At 38.0% G+C, this 19,174-nt stretch overlaps 1 protein-coding gene across 29 annotated transcripts in view; it reads right to left on the minus strand.

Moving 5' to 3' along the window:
• LOC109048981 (neurexin-3a) overlaps positions 1–18,650 on the minus strand; it is a 262,198-nt gene extending 243,548 nt beyond the window's left edge. For 15 of the 29 annotated variants that reach the window (XM_042773793.1, XM_042773792.1, XM_042773808.1 and 12 more), the window contains exons 1-5: positions 18,451–18,648; positions 12,839–14,038; positions 8,822–8,839; positions 6,910–6,936; positions 6,703–6,714 (exon numbers count right to left, since the gene is read on the minus strand). In XM_042773793.1, the coding sequence (XP_042629727.1) occupies positions 6,703–6,714; positions 6,910–6,936; positions 8,822–8,839; positions 12,839–13,535 (754 nt within the window). In that variant the 5' untranslated portion in view covers positions 13,536–14,038; positions 18,451–18,648. Of the gene's footprint in view, positions 1–6,702; positions 6,715–6,909; positions 6,937–8,821; positions 8,840–12,838; positions 14,039–18,450 lie in introns of all 29 variants that reach the window. The other 14 variants (XM_042773790.1, XM_042773786.1, XM_042773791.1 and 11 more) reach the window with 6 other exon arrangements.
• Between the last annotated feature and the right edge of the window lie 524 nt (positions 18,651–19,174).

The following is a 19,174-nucleotide window of genomic DNA, read 5'->3' on the forward strand; positions in this document are numbered from 1 at the left end:
GCTATTTTGTTAAAGGACGCCCTGTGTGGCTGGTCCTGATTACACAAGAGAGGCCATCACTCTCTGATCCGCAGACAGCCAGCAAGGTGGCTCAATCAGGCTTTCCTAAGAGCTCTTCTAGCACTGATGAGGCCCGAGGAGTCCTCAGTGCATGACATAAAAAAAATAAAAAAAAATAAACTATACAAATTATGGACAACATGAAATACAAAACACAACTCTGCAAGTAACATCAGACTGGCATGAGTCATTAATGACATAATTTTCATTTTTGGGTGAACTAACGCTTTAAGAAAGTAATCAGGGTCTATTTTGAAAGTAGACTTATTTTGGCTCATATCATTTGTGCAATTAACAAGAGTGTAAAATGTAGATGAATGGAAGGGGAATTCTGGACAGGTTTGTTCAGTGAGTGACAGAGACAGAGTGACAGAGGAGAGGAGAGGAGAGGAGAGGAGAGGAGAGGAGAGGAGAGGAGAGGAGAGGAGAGGAGAATAGAGGAGAGGAGAATAGAGGAGAGGAGAGGAGAGGAGAGGAGAGGAGAGGAGAGGAGAGGAGAGGAGAGGAGAGCAGAGCCTGCCTTCTCAAGGTAAGGAAGCTGGGTACATCCTTAATGGAATCAAATCTGATCAGATAATTAGCATAGTATTTGCATAATGGCACTGCAATTCATTACCTTGCATGTGAGTTCATCAGCATAGCGTGAGCTACAGTGTTTCTACTCCCCTCTGTCCTGTAACAAAGCTCAGACTCTCCATTGCAGTCCGAAAAGGTCAACTCATTTACTGCCTCCTGTACCAACTAATATCAATCAAAGACTCGCACACTTGCGGGATGCCTCACGAAATCTCTGGGTGGTCTACACCAGAGCCACAGTAACCAATCTAACCACTTTGTGAATTAGACCATATTTGCAGACTTGTACTGATTTAATTTCCCTGAAATAATTATTTTTTTGCAAATTATTTAATATGATAAAGAGGAACAGGTGAGAGAGACTGCATTGTGTCAGAGTTATTATGACCAAAAAAAAATAAAAAATCCATTAGAATCTCATTTACTGTGTTATCAGAAAAGCTAATAAAAACCTCTACAGCTGCAGCTCAGACAAATCAATGATATAGGTATGCACAAGTAAAATCAGACCTGATCTCAATGGTTGCTCAATGGAGAACAGAGGCTTCTGCTACACTGTAATAAAAAAAAAAAAAGTTTTCTAAATTGTAATTAAAACAGATTATTATAGCCCATTTTACAATTACAAGTACTATTTCAGTCTATTTAAGTTTCATATTTAACTCAATGTTACTTGTCTTTTTTCCCCCTTTATTTACTATAGTAAATTCTGAGAGAAAGTTGTTTCAAAGTAAATACTACACCATTTTTTCAGTGTACAGTCAACGGTTTCTCAAATTTTACTCCAGAAATAAAGACCTTACAACTGTCTCAAAACTCTATCCATTTCTATTAGTCCAAAACAATTTTAGGAGAAATGTCTGAAACAAAGCTGATAGCTAGGGTTGGGTACCGAACTCGATACTTTTAAGGGTACCAACCAAATAGCGTCAGTACTACAGGGACAATATATCGATATGGCGATATATCATTGTCCTTCATGCGATAATAGAATCGATATCTGGCGCCAAGTATTGATAGTTTACTACAATACAATAAAAAAAGTGAAAGTGATGTGACATACAGCCAAGTACGGTGACCCATACTCTGAATTCGTATTCTGCATTTAACCCATCCAAAGTGCACACACACACAGCAGTGAACACACACACCCGGGGCAGTGGGCAGCCATTTATGCTGCGGCGCCCGGGGAGCAGTTGGGGGTTTGGTGCCTTGCTCAAAGGCACCTCAGTCGTGGTATTGCCGGCCCGAGACTCGAACCAAAACCTTAGGGTTAGGAGTCAAACTCTCTAACCACTAGGCCACAACTTCTCAATACTACTATTTACTACAATATATTACTACAATAAGGCGCTCTATATAGGCTTCCCTTGCTCCCAGCATCTAAATAATGCATGGAAATCACGGCCGTGCCATTCCACCTTATTTCCAAAGCGCTCTGAGCAACCATGAACTGTGTTCTCTATGAAGATGGGGAAGCACGAGGAACTGAAGGATAAAAAAAAAAAATTCCAGCCACTGAATTAGCTCTACTGCTATATATACGTTTATGATACTAAAAAACTGCCCCGGAACAGCTATCGGTGTGACCATAGGCACCGATCACGTTATTATTGCAGAGCGCTTATTCAGTCCATGAGTAGCCTAGTCTTTCTGCTGGGATCGCAGGTGGATTTCCCTCATATGAGTGAGAAAGAGCGCCGCCGGCACACCCAGTTTTGTGTCAAAAACAGTTTTGTGCTCTCCCTCTCTCTCAGATATTACAAGTGTGTGTTATGCAGTGTGGGGAGAGGGCACCGATCGGCAGAAACATAAATCTGCACCTATGGCATGGACGACAAAACAAAACCTCATCAGAAGTGTACAGTGTGCGCTTGCCGCACATCTACATTTGAAATAAACTTGAGTGCACAAAAAATGCAATGCGAACGGCTTTTTTACCCTCTGCATGTCATGTGTGCGGGGCTCCGTTTTTATGATGAGAGGAGAGGAAAGGTTGAGAAAGCACCCCAGGCAAATTTTGAAATGTATTTGATTTACAGAACTTTTGTGCTGTTTTCTAACAGTTTGGACTTGAATAGAGAGAAAACTTGCACAACCTTTTCACAGGCATTCTGATTTCATATTAGACAGATATCGTGTATGTATCATTATAGAATTGTCTAGCAATATATCGATTATGCAGAATTGCTATATCGTGATATTATCGTATCATGAGCAATGTATCATGATTTATATTGTATCGTGAGGTACCCTGCGATTCCCACCACTAGTATACACACAGAAACTTCATGGCAACCTGTCAAAATAAAAGTACAGTTTAACATGAACCAGAAATATATTACTCTTGTATTACTTTAAATATTACATTTTCTAATCAAATTTAAATAAAACAATTAAATGATACAAATATTACAACCAGATTAATCACTTATCACAAAAATAATACCATTATTAGCTTATTAAAACATTTTTTAAAGGAATATTCACACAATTTTCTTCCATGTATTAATTTCAACAGTAAACCTCAGTTTGTTTGCCAAAAAACAAAAGGATTTAATTTTCATTTGATTTAAAATAAATGTTTAATGCCAAAATGTTGAAATTGAGACATTTGGACCTATTTTTTCACTGAAATAAATGTTTGTGTAATTACACAGAGTGAAGTACCAAAAAAAAAAATGTACCATTGGTAAAAAAGCCGGTTAAAAAGTGAACGGTACCCAACCATACTGATAGCTCAATGAGCCATAAATGAGAACTCTTATATCTTATGTCTAAGGCTATGAAAAAAAAAACCAACCTCCGAGCAAAAGGAGCTTTTTTGAAGATCCTAGTAATCTCACATCTATCTCCTCTGGAGTTACACAAGTTCTCAACAATATCAGAAACTTAATATGAACTCATGAAATACTTCATTCGATATTCTATGCTATGCAGAATTCATACATTTTGCTTACTTCAGTGAGACATAAATGAACTCTATAATAATCTCATGCAATTCAGATTCAGAAAAGATGACAAATGTCACAAACTGTGGTCAAATCCAAGATACCAAAGTCTGCAATCAAACGTCACAGTTTCAATTAGGGATGTCCCGAGCCGATCTCAAGGATCGGTATCAGCTCTCCTAAGCCTGATAGTTATTTTATGTCAGCTGTCATGCCAGTGACATGCAGTAGGATTTTATTGATTTATTCGAATTTAATGATATTACTTAATAATGTACCTTGTCGTACTTTAAGTGTGCACCAAACATACATTCCAATACGAATATACAAGTATCGGATCGAGACTCTGTATCGGCAGATACTCAGTGACTTAGATCGGATCAGGGGCACAAAACACCTGATTGGGACATCCCTAGTTTTAATACCACCTCAAATATTTCTCAGCAAACTCTTTTTAGACCAAATTATCTAAGCTTGCCATCCATATTAATTTTATAGTTCTATAGTGTTCTGTAACAATTGTCTTATTTGTGTCTATTTAGAAATAATCTTAGACAAAGCTGATACTTCAAAGAAAAACAAATGAGAACTCCATTATGTCTCCTAAGTTATGAAAGCACAACCTCTAAGCACCAAAAGTTTCCTCTGGGGATATAAAAAGGAAGTTGCATCACAGATAAACAAACAGATATAAGGAAAGAGGACAGAATCAAAAACAATGAGAGACAGGAAGTCCCCAGAGATCCTTCTTCATCTTTGTCTTCTGACTTTCTGTTGTTTGCTGACATATGCCTGTGCCAGAGAGGATAACAGGGTGCTGACTGATATGACTGACTTCAGACTGGGTGCCGAGGAATGGCGTCCGAAAGGCCTGAGATACACAGACATGAGTGACAAGCCCTGGGCTACCAAAAAACAGCTGCTGCCTCTCACTTTCTCCATTTATAGTACTGCAGAAACACTCAAATATAGCAAAGCACTACAATTAGAAACCTTCCTAAGGTATAACTGCAAGAGGTTTCTGAGGAAAGGTTTAAAAATTAGGGGAACATTTCAAGATTTATGTGCTGTACAAACTTGAGCTGCGATGACAGGTAAAAGGAAGTGATGTGGCGATGGAAACGAATGCAGATAAAGAAATATTTTGTAGTATCGTTCAGCACGACAGAGATGCAAATAGGCTCCTAAATGGAAGCCCTTGTCGTTTTACTTGGGCATACAGCCAGGCTGATTTGTAATAATGTCCCTCCATCTAACAGAGGGATTTAACGCAGGGCGGTAGCAGGAGAGACAGACAGTGTTGAAGACAAAGCTACAATACAACCGCTTTTGATGCAACGCAGGTAAATACGTGCAAATGAATCTGACTGGCTATACTATATTGTCGGTCTGCCAGATTCTCACTGACTGGGCTCTGACTTAGCACTTAAATTGGGTTGAGGAAGAAACTAGGCTGGCAAAGTGGAATTGCAGCATATGCCTGGATTTATTTAAGTTCATATCAGCATTCATGCAACAGAAAGCTTTATACTGTTCTATGCCAATGACTTTGCATGTTTTCACACCTGGTTTGATTGATCAATTCTGTATTCCTTCTAAGCGAACCCCCAAATCTCGATTCACATTTATTGTTTAAAAAAAAAAAAACACTAGATTAGTAAACAAGTTAGACCGGAGGTCCCTTTAGCTACCAAATTGACATCTAGACCTACAAAATTTTCAAGATTAAATCTTGGATGGCGATTGTTCAGCTGACGACACACCTTGCACAAAAAAAAAATAAAAAAAACCTTCCAGTTCCTCACAGTCTTGTTTTCATCTGTGTATATCAGTGCTCCTGTAGCTCAAGTGGTAGAGCATTGCGTTACGAAGCGCAAGGTTGGGGGTTCGATTCCCCGGGAACACATGATAGGTAAAAATTGATAGCCTGAATGCACTGTAAGTCGCTTTGGATAAAAGCGTCTGCTAAATGCATAAATTTAATTTAATTTTAATCTGTGTAAAATTCAAGATGGCATCTAACCTGATTAAGGTCTATTAGAATGGATTGCCAGAAGTCCACCAGAACAGTACTAGGGAAGGGAATTTTGATCATTTTGTCAGTTGACAAATAAATTAGATGTGCATATGCCCAAAATGTTTAAAATTTAAATTTTAAAGTTGAAAAGTCTGCATTTATTATGTTTTCATAAGTCGCACATTACCAACTGATCAATACCTAAAAAACAAGCATACTCACAAGTTTTCACACACAGAATGCTGCACCAACAAAACAAATCTGAAGCTAAGTACTCAGGTCTGCACTAAAATCTCTACTGTGGGGGGAGAGGGAGACTCTCCAAGAAAACAGAAACATCTGTCAGTCACCCTGAAAACTGAAAAATTCATCTGTACTGTGTGTGATTGTACATTGGTGGATGCACAGTGGTCCTGCAAAGAATCAAGCCAATTCCAGGCCTTGTCTATTGAAGAATGAAGTTATTTGGCCACTCAGAGACATGCTGAAATATTGGATCGGGTGAGACGGCAGGATGACATGTGGTACAACAGCGTTCCACAGGGATGCTCAGCCCAGCAGCAAGTCAAGGCTAAATCTGGCCCATCTACAAGCCTCACTAGAGAAGCCAGCTATGAAATGACATGAGCGGCACACATGTACTGACAGACTGAAATATCACAGTCCTTTCTTTCTTACTTTCTTTCAAAAAAACATGAAGAGGAAGTCATTGTGGCACCTGACTGAACACAACCACAACATCTCTCAAAACTACACATGCAAGATGCAAACTACAACAAACACTGCATGGCAAATAAAGCATCATTCATGGTCTCAAGCTAGAAAAACCCTCATGAGACTCAGTCATACTGTGCCGTTTAAGCATTTTAGCAGCTGAGACAAATATCTACTGGGTATAAGACCACCAGGGAGGCAGACACCACAGTTCAGACCATTTAGGCTGCAGTCAAAATACCTTTGTGTTTGTCTTCAATTAAATCTCATTTAATTATACTCTTGATCCAGTCATTCATAGTAAGCAGCCATTAGCAAAAATAGCTAAAAAACAAGATTGCAAACATAAGAGAGAAGAACTTGAGGAAGAAAATGGTTCTGTACCTTTGCCCTTGGCTTGAGAAAGGAGAGAGAGATAAAGAGTATCCACAGTAGGTAAGCATGGAGAGATATGAAGAAACAATCAAAGCACAGTTCACATCTATGCATTCAAGGTTCAGAGTTACAGTTTAGCCCAGTCAGTGCACAGCAATTCAGGCATGCAATATTCAATCGCAACAGAATGAATACAAGGGAAGGGGTGTGGCATACCTTGATCAGCCATCATGTGTGCAAATCCTTTGAGAAATAGAGAAAGTGACAAAAAGAGGAGAACATCTTTAGGTATGTTTCAAAACATTCAATGAAATCACATCTTTGTAGAAGAAAAGGTTTATGAACCTATTAATTTAAGTTTTTATAAGTTGACAAAGTGGTAATTATGTGGTAAAGTGACTGCTTTTGCATTTCTATGGAAATTATTGGTTATTTTATTTTTTTTATCTAACGTAACAGCTTAAATTTTTGGTTGTAGAGTAAACTAAGATATTTTGTAAATATATTCGGAAGTCACCTATAGCCAAATATAGTCAAAAATTGGTGTAGATTTTATTTTTTTTTTTACTTAGAAACTGCTAAATTTGACAATTACAAATAAATATCAAGTAACATTTAATTAAATGTGAAATTTTAAAGTAGGAAGGCTGAAATGGTATTTCCTTGTAAAACATACTACAATAATCTTTGTTTTGTCTACAACTTTGAAAAATATTTTTTTACAGTGTGGTGCATTTTATTTGTCATTTAATATAATTGTGACAAAGTATGTTGATTTTAATGATTAATCAGGGCTCCAGACTGCGACCAATTAGTCGCGACCATTTTTCCTGCTGGTGCGACAAATATTTTTTTTTAGAGATCGCACTGATGCAACTGCAAAATTTTAATATAATTATATTTAAAACTAATGCACAGGCGATTTTGTTAACGGCGCATCCAGTCAGTCTCTGTTTTTGAGAAACATCAAACAGCAAACGAAACAAAGCATAACGAAACCGCGCTACACAGCACTTAGAGTGTAGAGCCTGGTTTATACTCGCCACATCAGCACGAGCGCGGAGGTGCATTCAGCAAAAATTATGCAAATATTCAGGAAACGATGGAAGGTTTTCAAGCTAGAGTAAAGTAAAAGACAGCTTCTTAAACCAGAGAAGGTGAACATGTTGGTATTCTTGTGGGGGAAAAACATGCAAGCACTGTCACCAACAGTTTTTCTTTTCTTTTTGTTTTCATCTTAAAAAGCTTGTCATCTTTGCTGTTGACCTCACGTTACGCTGTGGAGGCTCTCTTTTAGTTTTTTTTTTTTTATTATTTATTTGACCCCTCAAATGTTCTGTAATTTATTAGTCTGTATATAATACAGCATGTGGTGTACGCCATGCCTCATCTAATGTGTTTGTTAATAATCGTTTTGTAAGCTAGTTTGTCACTGTATCTTACGGTTTAATTGTTGTGCTTTTAAATTAATAACAACAATCAATCCATATTTTTTTTTAGTATTAAAAAGTGAGATGTGTAGATCTTTTCTCGTAAAACGTGAAAAGATTGCAAATTCAAAGCCTGGCTTATTATACAGAAAAAGAGGAATTTCTGTTCACAAAATTGAATGTTAATCACTTTCGTTTCCATATAACTATAAACTATGATAAAAGTTCATCAGCATGCATTGATAAATCCCATGATGTAGCGCAAAATAAACCGTCGAAATCATGTGCTCATGCGACCATCTGAGAACAATCGCGAAAGAGCGATCAGTGGGAAGAATGAGTCTGGAGCCCTGCTAATGTAGTGATTAAACTCAAATGTTATTTTTCCAAATGCATATTATAGATCTTATTGTGAATGGTTCCTTCTTTTATATATATATATATATATATATATATATATCTATATATATATATATATATATATATATATATATATATATATATATCTATCTATCACTACTTCTGCTTTGTCACAACTTTAAGTATTTTTCATTATGGTAATTCTGAGATTATGTAATATTTGAAAATATTGGTTTATGTTCCTGTACATATGAATACTTATGTACTCTACACCGATAACCCTTTCACTGCCTGTAAAAGACAGCTTCAATACAGCCTTAAGGATATTATCAACTCACCTGGGATGCTGTTGGCCTCTGATGGTGTTGCAGCAAAGACGACACAATGGAAAAAGAAAAAGAAAAAGAAAAAAAAAAAAGGAGAGAAACATTGCAGCCATTAGAGCCCACTCATATAACCTTTGCATGAAAACTATCATGCAAACTTTGACACACCTGCCAGCATGCACAGAGCAGACATCTACCCTGTGCATGTACACAGAAACCCTTAAAATGCCCCTTGCATTCATATATCCACACCCTCTTCTCCCTGGGAAATGAGAGGGATCAGATCTGTGGTGTATGAATCACCATGACACAACATCTAAGAAGTTTAGTTCAGCTTCCAAGACTTACAAGCACTCCCAGAGGTCACATCCACGCCTGGGTCATAAATCCAAACAGGCAACGGAACCTGCTCCCTTTAGAGAGGGTTGTGGATTTATGGGACGTTGATGTTTGTCTAAAGCACTGTTCCATACTCAGAGCCTAGTAGCGTTTACTCTCACTGTAGACACACACGCTCTCTCGGTGTCACTGGCCGACTTTGGCACTGAAGCACTGGGCTGACTCATTTCATTAATGCACTCTGGTCGTCTCCCAAACCAAAGGGCATCCAACACTGATAAACGGGCATTGCAATGCTCTGTGTGATGAATAACAGCTAATCTACTATTTTTCTAACCTGTTTTGGCTAGGGATGGTTCATGATCATCCAAACATGAACAACTACTCGATTTGTGAGGTCAGCAATTCTTAAGCTTTGATATTTTTAGGAGTGGTGATTTTGTATTCAACTTAAACTGTTAAACATGGCAAAAATCTCTTAAAATACAGCCATTATGTAGCATTTAGGCTTTAAAAAAGTAATTTATTTATTTGACAAAAAAAACTAAATTACGTATAGGTTATTTGGAAACCCTTTAAATTGAGAAAGTATTCTAGCTTTATATATATATATATATATATATATATATATATATATATATATATATATATATATATATATATATATATATATGCATACACACACAAATACATTTTTAAATATTCATAGACATAACTATTATTACATTTTACAATATTTTTAATTTAATATTTAGCTAACTTTGAGATTATCTAATTACAATGAATTATTTCATATGACTCTAAAGAATTGCAGATTTTAATGTAGATTTTTTAGTACCAGACACCAACAGGCCGAATGAACCAATTTATCTGTTGCCAGTGCACACAAACTGCATCTAATACAGAAAATTAAGGGAAACCTGATGGGGTCTGCCTCCATGAAATGCTTTTAGTGCAGAGCAATTATAGCTACATTAGACATTAATTTAGTCCTGTATGCGTTGATATCTGTACTGGCTGAAAATGCAATATGTTGTCTCTCATGGTCACTCATTTTCGGGACATGTTCCAATGTGTAAGTGTGTGTCTGTCTGCCGTGCTTGTTAAAGACTGGTACAGGACATTAAGTCCTCTGATGAGATGCATTAACCTGGTGGGGAAGGTATTAGGATGTGATTGGAGAGTGGGGAATGCTGAGTTACACTCGAGATGTGAGAGCCATGGTGACTTGATTGATGTGTTCAGCTCTTGAGTTGACCTGTACTCAAATTCTGACTGGAATATGAATGTCTACATTCACTGTCAGCTTTCTACGATGACCTAGTTTCTTAAAAAAACAACTCTAAGTTCTACATATCCTCGTAATACACTTTTGAATTTGCTTTGTTTACATTAAAAAACTTGAGGAGATTTGTAAAGAGTGGCTGGCTTAAACAAACCTCAGCATACCAATTTAGAGACCATCCGCATGGGAAGACAGATTGAATGTTTGTTTGGCTGCCAAATGTTTATTATTCTAATCCGCCAAAAGATTACGCGCTTTTGCAAATGATGTAGCGCCATTGCTATCACGACTTTCACAGAGCGAGGCACATACGCCACGGTAGCACAAAACAGTTCTGAGGCCATTTTAGCCATCTGGCCATCGAGAGGAGTGTCAGATTGTTGTTGTCGCTGCTATGGCAATTGGATTCAGTCAAACGTACATGAGGCTAATGCTTAACACTTCAGACCAGCTTGCCATATGGCCCCAACCCGATATTTATTACCCACGTACAGATGTTTCAAAAGCCTGAAAACACAAGATTAAGATGGAATTAAGATTGCTCAGTGGATTTTTGTAATGTTGTTATCAAACACTGATGTCACCCATTGTGTCATTTCACAATACTGGTTTCGAATTGGATTTGTAAGAGATGCCAATGGAGAAAGTTTTACAGCACCTTTAAGTTCAGGCTGCCCCTGTGCACCTATACAAATGGCCTCCAAAAAGGTTTTATTTATTCTTTATGATTGGCTGAAGTGATTCCCAGCATTCAAAGCCATCAAAGCTGCTTTTACGTCTGGCTTTAGCCAATATCATTGGACTGCAGGACTCAGTCAGCCAAACAAGATGGTGAAGAACAATGGCTGTAAATCAAGCCCAAAACTCTGTTCACTTTACAACCAATAAATCTAACCCTTGTGCCCAGTGTTCTACACATCCCTCTTTCTCTCGTTTTCTCTTTCTTGTGCTCTGAAACAGGCTGTACATGCATACACATTCACTTCTGTATAAAATACATACAGTACACAGATAGCATCCTGGCTTTAACATTTTAAATCACATTTAGTAATTGTGTAATTAAGGAGAGAATCACAGAAGAGGTTGTGTCTACAATGAGAGTATAAACTCATAGTGCTCCGAGCACTGATCACCGATCAATCACCCAGCTTAAACACTCCAGTCAAAAGGGGGGAAAGTTTAGGCCTAATCAAGACAGGATATATACACATTACTTTCTGTAATTGTTTTCTTGTAAAATAATGTTTTTGTTACAATAAAGCATTTCAGAGGATATATTTAAAGCAAAAATTATCAAAATAAAAAGCAGAGAAACATTAAAAAAAGTGGTACCTTTCATTCATCAGGATCATCTACCAGGATCTAAAACATGTTTCATGGGAAAGAACTCAAAGTTGTGATTTTCTTCTATGGTATAACAAAATGATTATACACAAATCTGCCGCGAACTCTATGGGCGCCGCCATCTTGCCTGCCGGCATTACTGCGATTTGTGTATAGTCATTAAGTACAATAAATAAAGTGCAATAATATTATAAATATTATTCATTTTTTTTAAATACTTATATTTAATGGGTCACGCTATATGCAGTGTGAGGACCAAACCAAATCTCCGGGTTCTCTTATGAAAAAAAATTATGTGCACCCCTGATTATAGTTATGATTATACTTACTAAATAAAAGTGCACAATCCAGAAGGTCTGTATATAAATGAGCACATTCAATATCCAAGGTCATAAAATTTTCTTTCTAGGAAAAACAGTAATGTCTCTATAAAGAATTACAATTGACATTTTTAAAATTGGCAATTATCCTCATCTATGATTCATTCTCTGTTGAAGAGGTGCAACAACAAAACCCAGAGCTCTGAAATGGCCTCCTCAAATCCCCAGAGAAACTAAAATGGCCACTTCAGAAAAACAACCAAGGGATCTGAAAAGGCACCTTAACGTCCTAACCCCCAACCTCCTCAGCCTGGTACGATTAACACACACACACACACAAACGCTTGCCAGAGACAAACAGCTTTTACGCTTTACAGAGGTAAAAATGCAGGCTTTGCTAGTAGTGCATTCACTAACAATTGACCATAAGCAGCGATGGGGGAATAGAGGAGGGTCTTATGAAGCTGAATGAGAAATTTCCAGCACAAAACGCCTGCCAATGCACAAAAAGGCAGCTTTGTAGACAAGCTGAGACGCCATTAACCTGGACCTTAGAGTCAAACTTCAGTGGCATGAAGGATTTTGAGAAACATTATTCACATTTCACCAGTTAACACTGACAGTTTCAAGTAGAATTAGATGGGTGCCAATAAACGTTTGGGATAATTTACATTGTATATACATTACAAAGTTAATATTGCATTTGCTCTTTATCAAGATGTAACAAATAAACCGTTTTACCTTCATTGCAGAATCGGCCCACATATTCCGTCTTAGAACAATCACAAAGTGGATCCCCATCCACAATGGAGCACGTTCCTCCGTTCTCGCATGGGTTCTCCATGCAGATCCCCTCTATGTCCATGCGAACCCTCTGGCTGCTTACTAGAATAGGTTCCTTGTTATTGTACTTAATTTCCCTGATAATTCCCTTAAACGCCGGAAGATCCTTCACTGTTGGGAGAGTGAGCACAGAAATATGAATATCTTGAGGAACTCCGCCCAGGAAGAGGTCACTATCGATCTTCATGTACTGCCTCTGTGGCTGCACCTCGCCCGATTTGCTCACTCCATCCAGAACCAGCACAGTTCTCAGGTTGTACCTGCTCAGGGTGGCAGAATGCCAGCTGCTGTCATTGACTTGCTTGTCTGATACAACTGTGGTCTCGGCACAATCAATGCTGAACTGCAACTGGAGCTTCCCTTCAACTACCATGAGTTGTAGGAAGTCACAAAAGCCACCATCGTCAAAGTACAGGATTAAGGCAGTGGACACGTCTGTTTTGAACTGGAAGCTGAGGTCACTTCTGGCGCTGGCGTCCCAGCGGAGATAGCGTGCCCATTGGCCTTGCGACCCTGTAAACTCCAGGCCCAAGCAGGGCCCAAGCAGAGTACTGATCAGCAGCTGCAACTGGACTATGAATCTGAAGAAATTCATTGTAAAAGTGCTGAAGATTTGGGGTTATTATCCTGAACAGAAGGAAATCATTGAATTTGCTTTGGTTCAAAGGTCAGTATATCCAAAGTACATCCCACAGTATATGCCCAGAGATACCAGAGAAGAGGTGAGATCGTCAACGCAGCGACAAACAAAAAATATCCTAAAAGAGGAGAGGGAGTTAGAAGGAGAACAGTCTTAAGTAACAGTCATAAGGCCAGTGACATTGCACAACAATCCAATCTCTGTCAGGCGACAATAAAAGTATTTCTTCCACGTTTCCTGGAATGAATCGACTTGAGAAGACAGGCAGATGAGGAGCTGTGTGCCTGCTGAGGTGTTGTTTTCTTCTGGTATCTTCTCAGACCTCAATCGTCCAGACAGGTCCTCCAGGTCCTCCAGGTCGGACTCTTTCTGTATTTAGGGAAACCAGCACAGACTGCATGATGCCTTGTGGGTAATGTAGTCCAAAGGGTTACTCTGCCTTGTCTAGCGCACAATAGCTGTCAAAATAGAAAAGCATCAAATTACAAACGAATCCACGGATGTCTCAGTCTATCTAGTGTGTGATTTATTTATTTTTTTATGCATAAAACACAAAAGCATAAAAATATATAATTTAACAAAACAATTCAGTACACTTTCACAATTACAATCATGAAAACCTGTACTTAAATATGTCTCTCATACAACTCCTGATAAAACCTAATTAAAAGTTTCTATTTTGAGGCATTTTTACCCAAAAGATTATTGTGTGTTATCGGTCATCTAGTGTGTGAATTACCAGCATTATTCACATGGCAGCCCCAACTATCATTCAGTAGCAGTGAGTCCATGTTTATCTGATGATGTGGAAAATTAAAAGGCTTTCTGCAGGATGCACAATGCATTAAAACAATAATATGCATGCCGACACATTCCCATGACAAATACTCCACATTTCCAGCACCGAAGTCATCTAAACACTAGGTCTAAACACCTTTAATATTTTGGTTTAAAAATATTTAATTTAGGTGTGATCCTTCATTTTGAAACATAAAAAAAAAAAAAGTGTTGCATGAAGATAATATTAAAACCTAAAATTGTGCATTATTATTTATTATATTTTATTTAAAAAGGAATGTTGGTACTGCATAAGATGCAGTAAAAATGCAATGGAAATGCTTATGTAATAATTTTTTTTTTTGAGAGAGAGAGAGAGAGAGAGTAGCTTCCCATGCTGAGCTGCCATTTGGCCTTGAACCAGCACAGATTTTGTGAAGGCAAAACGCAGCTCTGGCTCCTCTTAACATGTGTCCCCTACGTGCATAAATGAATAGGCTCCAATTACATGGCAAGATGCGAGGTGTAACCTAATAGACATCTAATATTGCCAGTGTCCTTGCCAGAGGCGTAGGCAGCAGGTACAGCAGGACAATAGTGTTACCAGCCCACACAATTCAGCCGAGCCGAAACACAGTGCATGCCGTCAAAGCTCTGCCTGCTACAGCTGAAGAGGGGAAAAAAAAAGGGGCATGAGACTGCATCTTTGTAACAGATACTCCACGTTGGCACGCGCCCACACCTCGAAATATGCATGTGCTTTCTCTTTTTCTTTTTTTGTCAAGCGAACGCTTGTGAAGAGGAGGTGAGAGGTGAAAAGGCTAAACTGAGCACATCATAGTCCTCATTGATATGTGACTGACACACCCCACTGGGAATGGCACACGACACAACAAAATAAAACCCCTGCATTTGGATCCCGCTTAAGTTGGCAAGTAGGAGGAGGAGGTGCAGTGGAGGAAGGGGGGGCATGATAATGACAGCAGGCCCAACCATTCATCAGACACACAAAGATGGGTTTTACCACAGGTGCCTCAATTATGCTCTGCCATTACACCAGAAGAGCTGCGACAAAATGTCCTCCAGTGCACCCCGATGATATCATGGAGGCTTTGGGAGGAGGCGCATGCTATTTCAGCGAGCTCGGCTCTGTACGTGACATGGTTGCCGTCGAGTATCCACATGGTGGAGTGGAGGTGTGGGCGAGGTAGAGCTGGGCCAAAATGGATGACATCAGCATCCGGTGCTCTCCTCCTGGGCTGCCAGCCGGAGAATGGGAGGCGTGAGGCTCCTACTTGGCCTCACAAAACCTCCCCCCGTGACCCAGAGTGGGCACGGGTACCACCAGCAACCCCCTAAACAACCCACTGCAGAGGAACAGCAAATTATGAGCAGATTAAAGCTGGAGAGGCAGCCGTTTTTAACGCATTATTTCACCTTGCCAGAAAACACCATCCTTGTGGAATGATTCATTATAATACTCATCATAATCAGAACCATAGGATTAGTAATGATTTATGACCAAATTTCACTGTGGTAAAGGTGTGGAGTGTGTGCATTATATAGGGCTCTGATGAAGATCACGTCACACTGCGGTGTATTAGAAAGGCAGAGCACATGTGTGTTTTGGAACGGAGCATTGCACAACGCCAATAAGAAATATTCTTCTATGCGACACAGACAAAAAGGCAATCTAAAAGAATTAAAATAAATAAATATAAACCAAACCGCGGAAGAACGATGTGTGTTACAAAAGTAGGAAATTTATTTATGTTGCTTGAAAAACACTTCTTATATTCGGTAAACGAAAACATATATTTCATATTTTACATAACGTTCATTTAACATAATACACTATACAGGCATATATGTGTGTATTTTCCGTTTTAGAATTATCAGTCTGAATTATTCCAATTCGTTTATTTCTGTGGAAATATACCTCAGTTACATTAATATCATTTAACTGTCTTGGATTGATATGTAAATGGAGATTATAACCAGCACCCGTGAGAACAAAAAATACAGGGAAACGAAACAATATAAATTTAAACGTCCTTTTATTTTAATATTAGCTAACATTTAATGCTATTTAATACATTTTAAATAGATGTACATTATTATTATTGCCAGTTATATTTTTAGGGGGAAAAAATCGTTAATATGGATGATTAAATTGGAAAGGTTTTTGTCCACCAATTTCGTTTTTAAAACAGCATTTCGCTTCGTTTCGCCCGTTTAAAATGGTGAACTATACACACAAAATGTGCTCTAATACAATGAAAAATCACATTTGATCCAAATAATTAGTGCATAGTTCAATCCCTCAAAATAAGGCACGTCAGTCTCATAAATAAATGTGCACATGTATAAACACACCGAAAAAAAATTATTTACATTTTGGAGAGAGGACACTGCATTACTAATTGACACAAAAGAGGTCACAAAACACTACAGGGTGAAATTATACTTCAGCGTCATGGAAAAATTAAACACGCTCGGATAAATATATGATATATTATTTTAATTCTGATATACGTGTTCATTTTCATTTCTGTCAGCTGTGTAAAAAAATCGTTGATGAAAGTGTGTGTGACAAGGCCGCGCTCAGGAAATATTATCTACCCCGATAATTTCAGGACATACTGCCTGGGTGGATGTGTTCAAATTTCGGCAAAAATGTTAAGACACAAATATAGAGGGTGTAGCCCAATTATTATTTTGACGAAAACATGAAATTTAATAAAATAAAATAAAAACCCAAGCCTGATTAGCCTACCTTTAAAATGAGTGTGTGAGGGCGTGAGTGTGTGTTATAGTGGATTACCAAAGTCTATTAAATTCCAGATGATCTAAATGAGCCACTACAAATTGATGAGAACGAATTTAGATATTATAATAGTTTACTGTACTCACTTGAGCACTTCAAAGCGAGACAAAAAAAAAAAAAAAAAAAAAGCTGATTGTGCAGGTTGTGCGCGCAAACGTGCCAAAAATCAGTTAAAAGATTTCTAACATTTCGATTATTGTGACATCAAGACAGATATGTAGGCTATATCGAATAATTTAAGGGTTCGTAAATGTTTAAATCACTGCAACGTGTTAATAGCCAACCTTAAACTATTTATATTTTTTTTAAATGACTTTAAAAATGACTTAAATTTCCCTGCACATTTTGTCAAATAAATCCCAGAATAAAGTGCAAAACTAACTGATCATAATAGTAAAATGTATTAGGCTAAGTACACCACATGTGTGCATCCTAAAAATACATTTTAGCCAAATAAATTCATAGTCAGTGTATAATACCTTTTTTATACATGCTCTAAAAAGAAAAAGTAACATGGATATGCGTTCCTGTGTAGGCTATTTAGGTGCATTCACGAGGATGGACCCGCAGTGGGCATGCGTGTTGTTTATCTTGAGTGGCAGCTGATCATGGGCTCCACAGACACCTGAGAACTCTTATTCATTATTCACAGCTACTTTTACAGATTAATAACACAGGTCTCCTGCGAACAAAGCGCGAAATTGTTTGTTACGTGTTTACGGAGTAAAGGGCGTGCTTTTTTTGTTTTTGTTTTATAATAGAGGAGTGTGTTGTGTTGTTTGTTTTGTTGAAGATAAACGAAATATCCTGTGATATTTCAGGCAGCGGACGAAAAAAAACGGAATAGCTAACGTTACACACTTATTTTTGTCTCAGATTTTGTCTCGAAAACCGATGAACTCTTAACAGAAATTCCACTGCTTTCCACACTGTGCTCTTTATAGAAGACGACCATCTATCCTTTAAGAATAAATACTTTTAAACGTATTTTCAAAGTTAGACAACGTGTCTTTTAGTTTATTGTGGGCCTGAATGATGATGTTTTTTAGTATTTTTATCGCGCGTCTCCGCAAAACAACGCGAATGCCATTTATTTCGATTCAGTGGAACACGCCTCATTCACAGAAATAAAAGTAAAATTCAACAACAGCCGTGACTTACAATGTAAAAACAAGCCAGCTAAATGTAAATACTCGAAGTAAGCGATGAACTTTAACATCCCGGTGAGCTTTCATTCATTCCGTACCAAAAAAGAAACAGACTAACCTCAGTTTTCGTAAAAATATCCCAAAGCGTAATAATCCACATTACATTCCCAACAGGCTCTATATGTTTGGTCCACGCCGTTAAATAACGTTTTTTTCGCAGTCCTGTGAGGATGTTTTACCCGCGTGCTTTTGCCTCGGTCTGTGCTCGCTTGCAGTTACAGGGAGCCGCGCGCTCAGAGACTTGAGATTTTCACACACGCGACGCACGACCCCGCCTTCCTTTTACTGCGAGGCTCGCGCCATTTAAAGGTGTACGTTAGTAAAATCTGAGAGAAAACTTGGCTAAAACCAACCGAGTTTCTTTTTGAAGCGATAGAAACATTTATATGTGGAAAAGGTACTCGAAATGTCTACGAGATGGTTGTGTTTATTTATATTTGTAGACCTGCGCTGACTTGACGTCCCCTCAGAAGCGCGCCGTTTCTTCAAGATTATCCTCTCTCACCAGGAAATGAGATAAAACTGAAAAGTATAGTTGTCATTGTATGCGTTTTATGCGGGTTAATGTGTTTATGGTCATTTTTGGCCAGTTTTCAATATTAAAAAAATCGTTAAATGTCCTTAGTATTAGACGAAGACTTTGTAGCATTGTCAAGAGTATCTAAGAAACGATAAAATCTTTTTTTTTTTGTTTAGTTATTTCATAATTTTTCATTTAAAAAATACTCTAATTTCAAAAAGTTTTACATCTGTTGTTATACCTGCATCCTTTTTCGAAGAAC

Source organism: Cyprinus carpio, chromosome A17 (assembly GCF_018340385.1).
Source record: "Cyprinus carpio isolate SPL01 chromosome A17, ASM1834038v1, whole genome shotgun sequence".
In the NCBI taxonomy this organism is placed as follows: domain Eukaryota; kingdom Metazoa; phylum Chordata; class Actinopteri; order Cypriniformes; family Cyprinidae; genus Cyprinus; species Cyprinus carpio.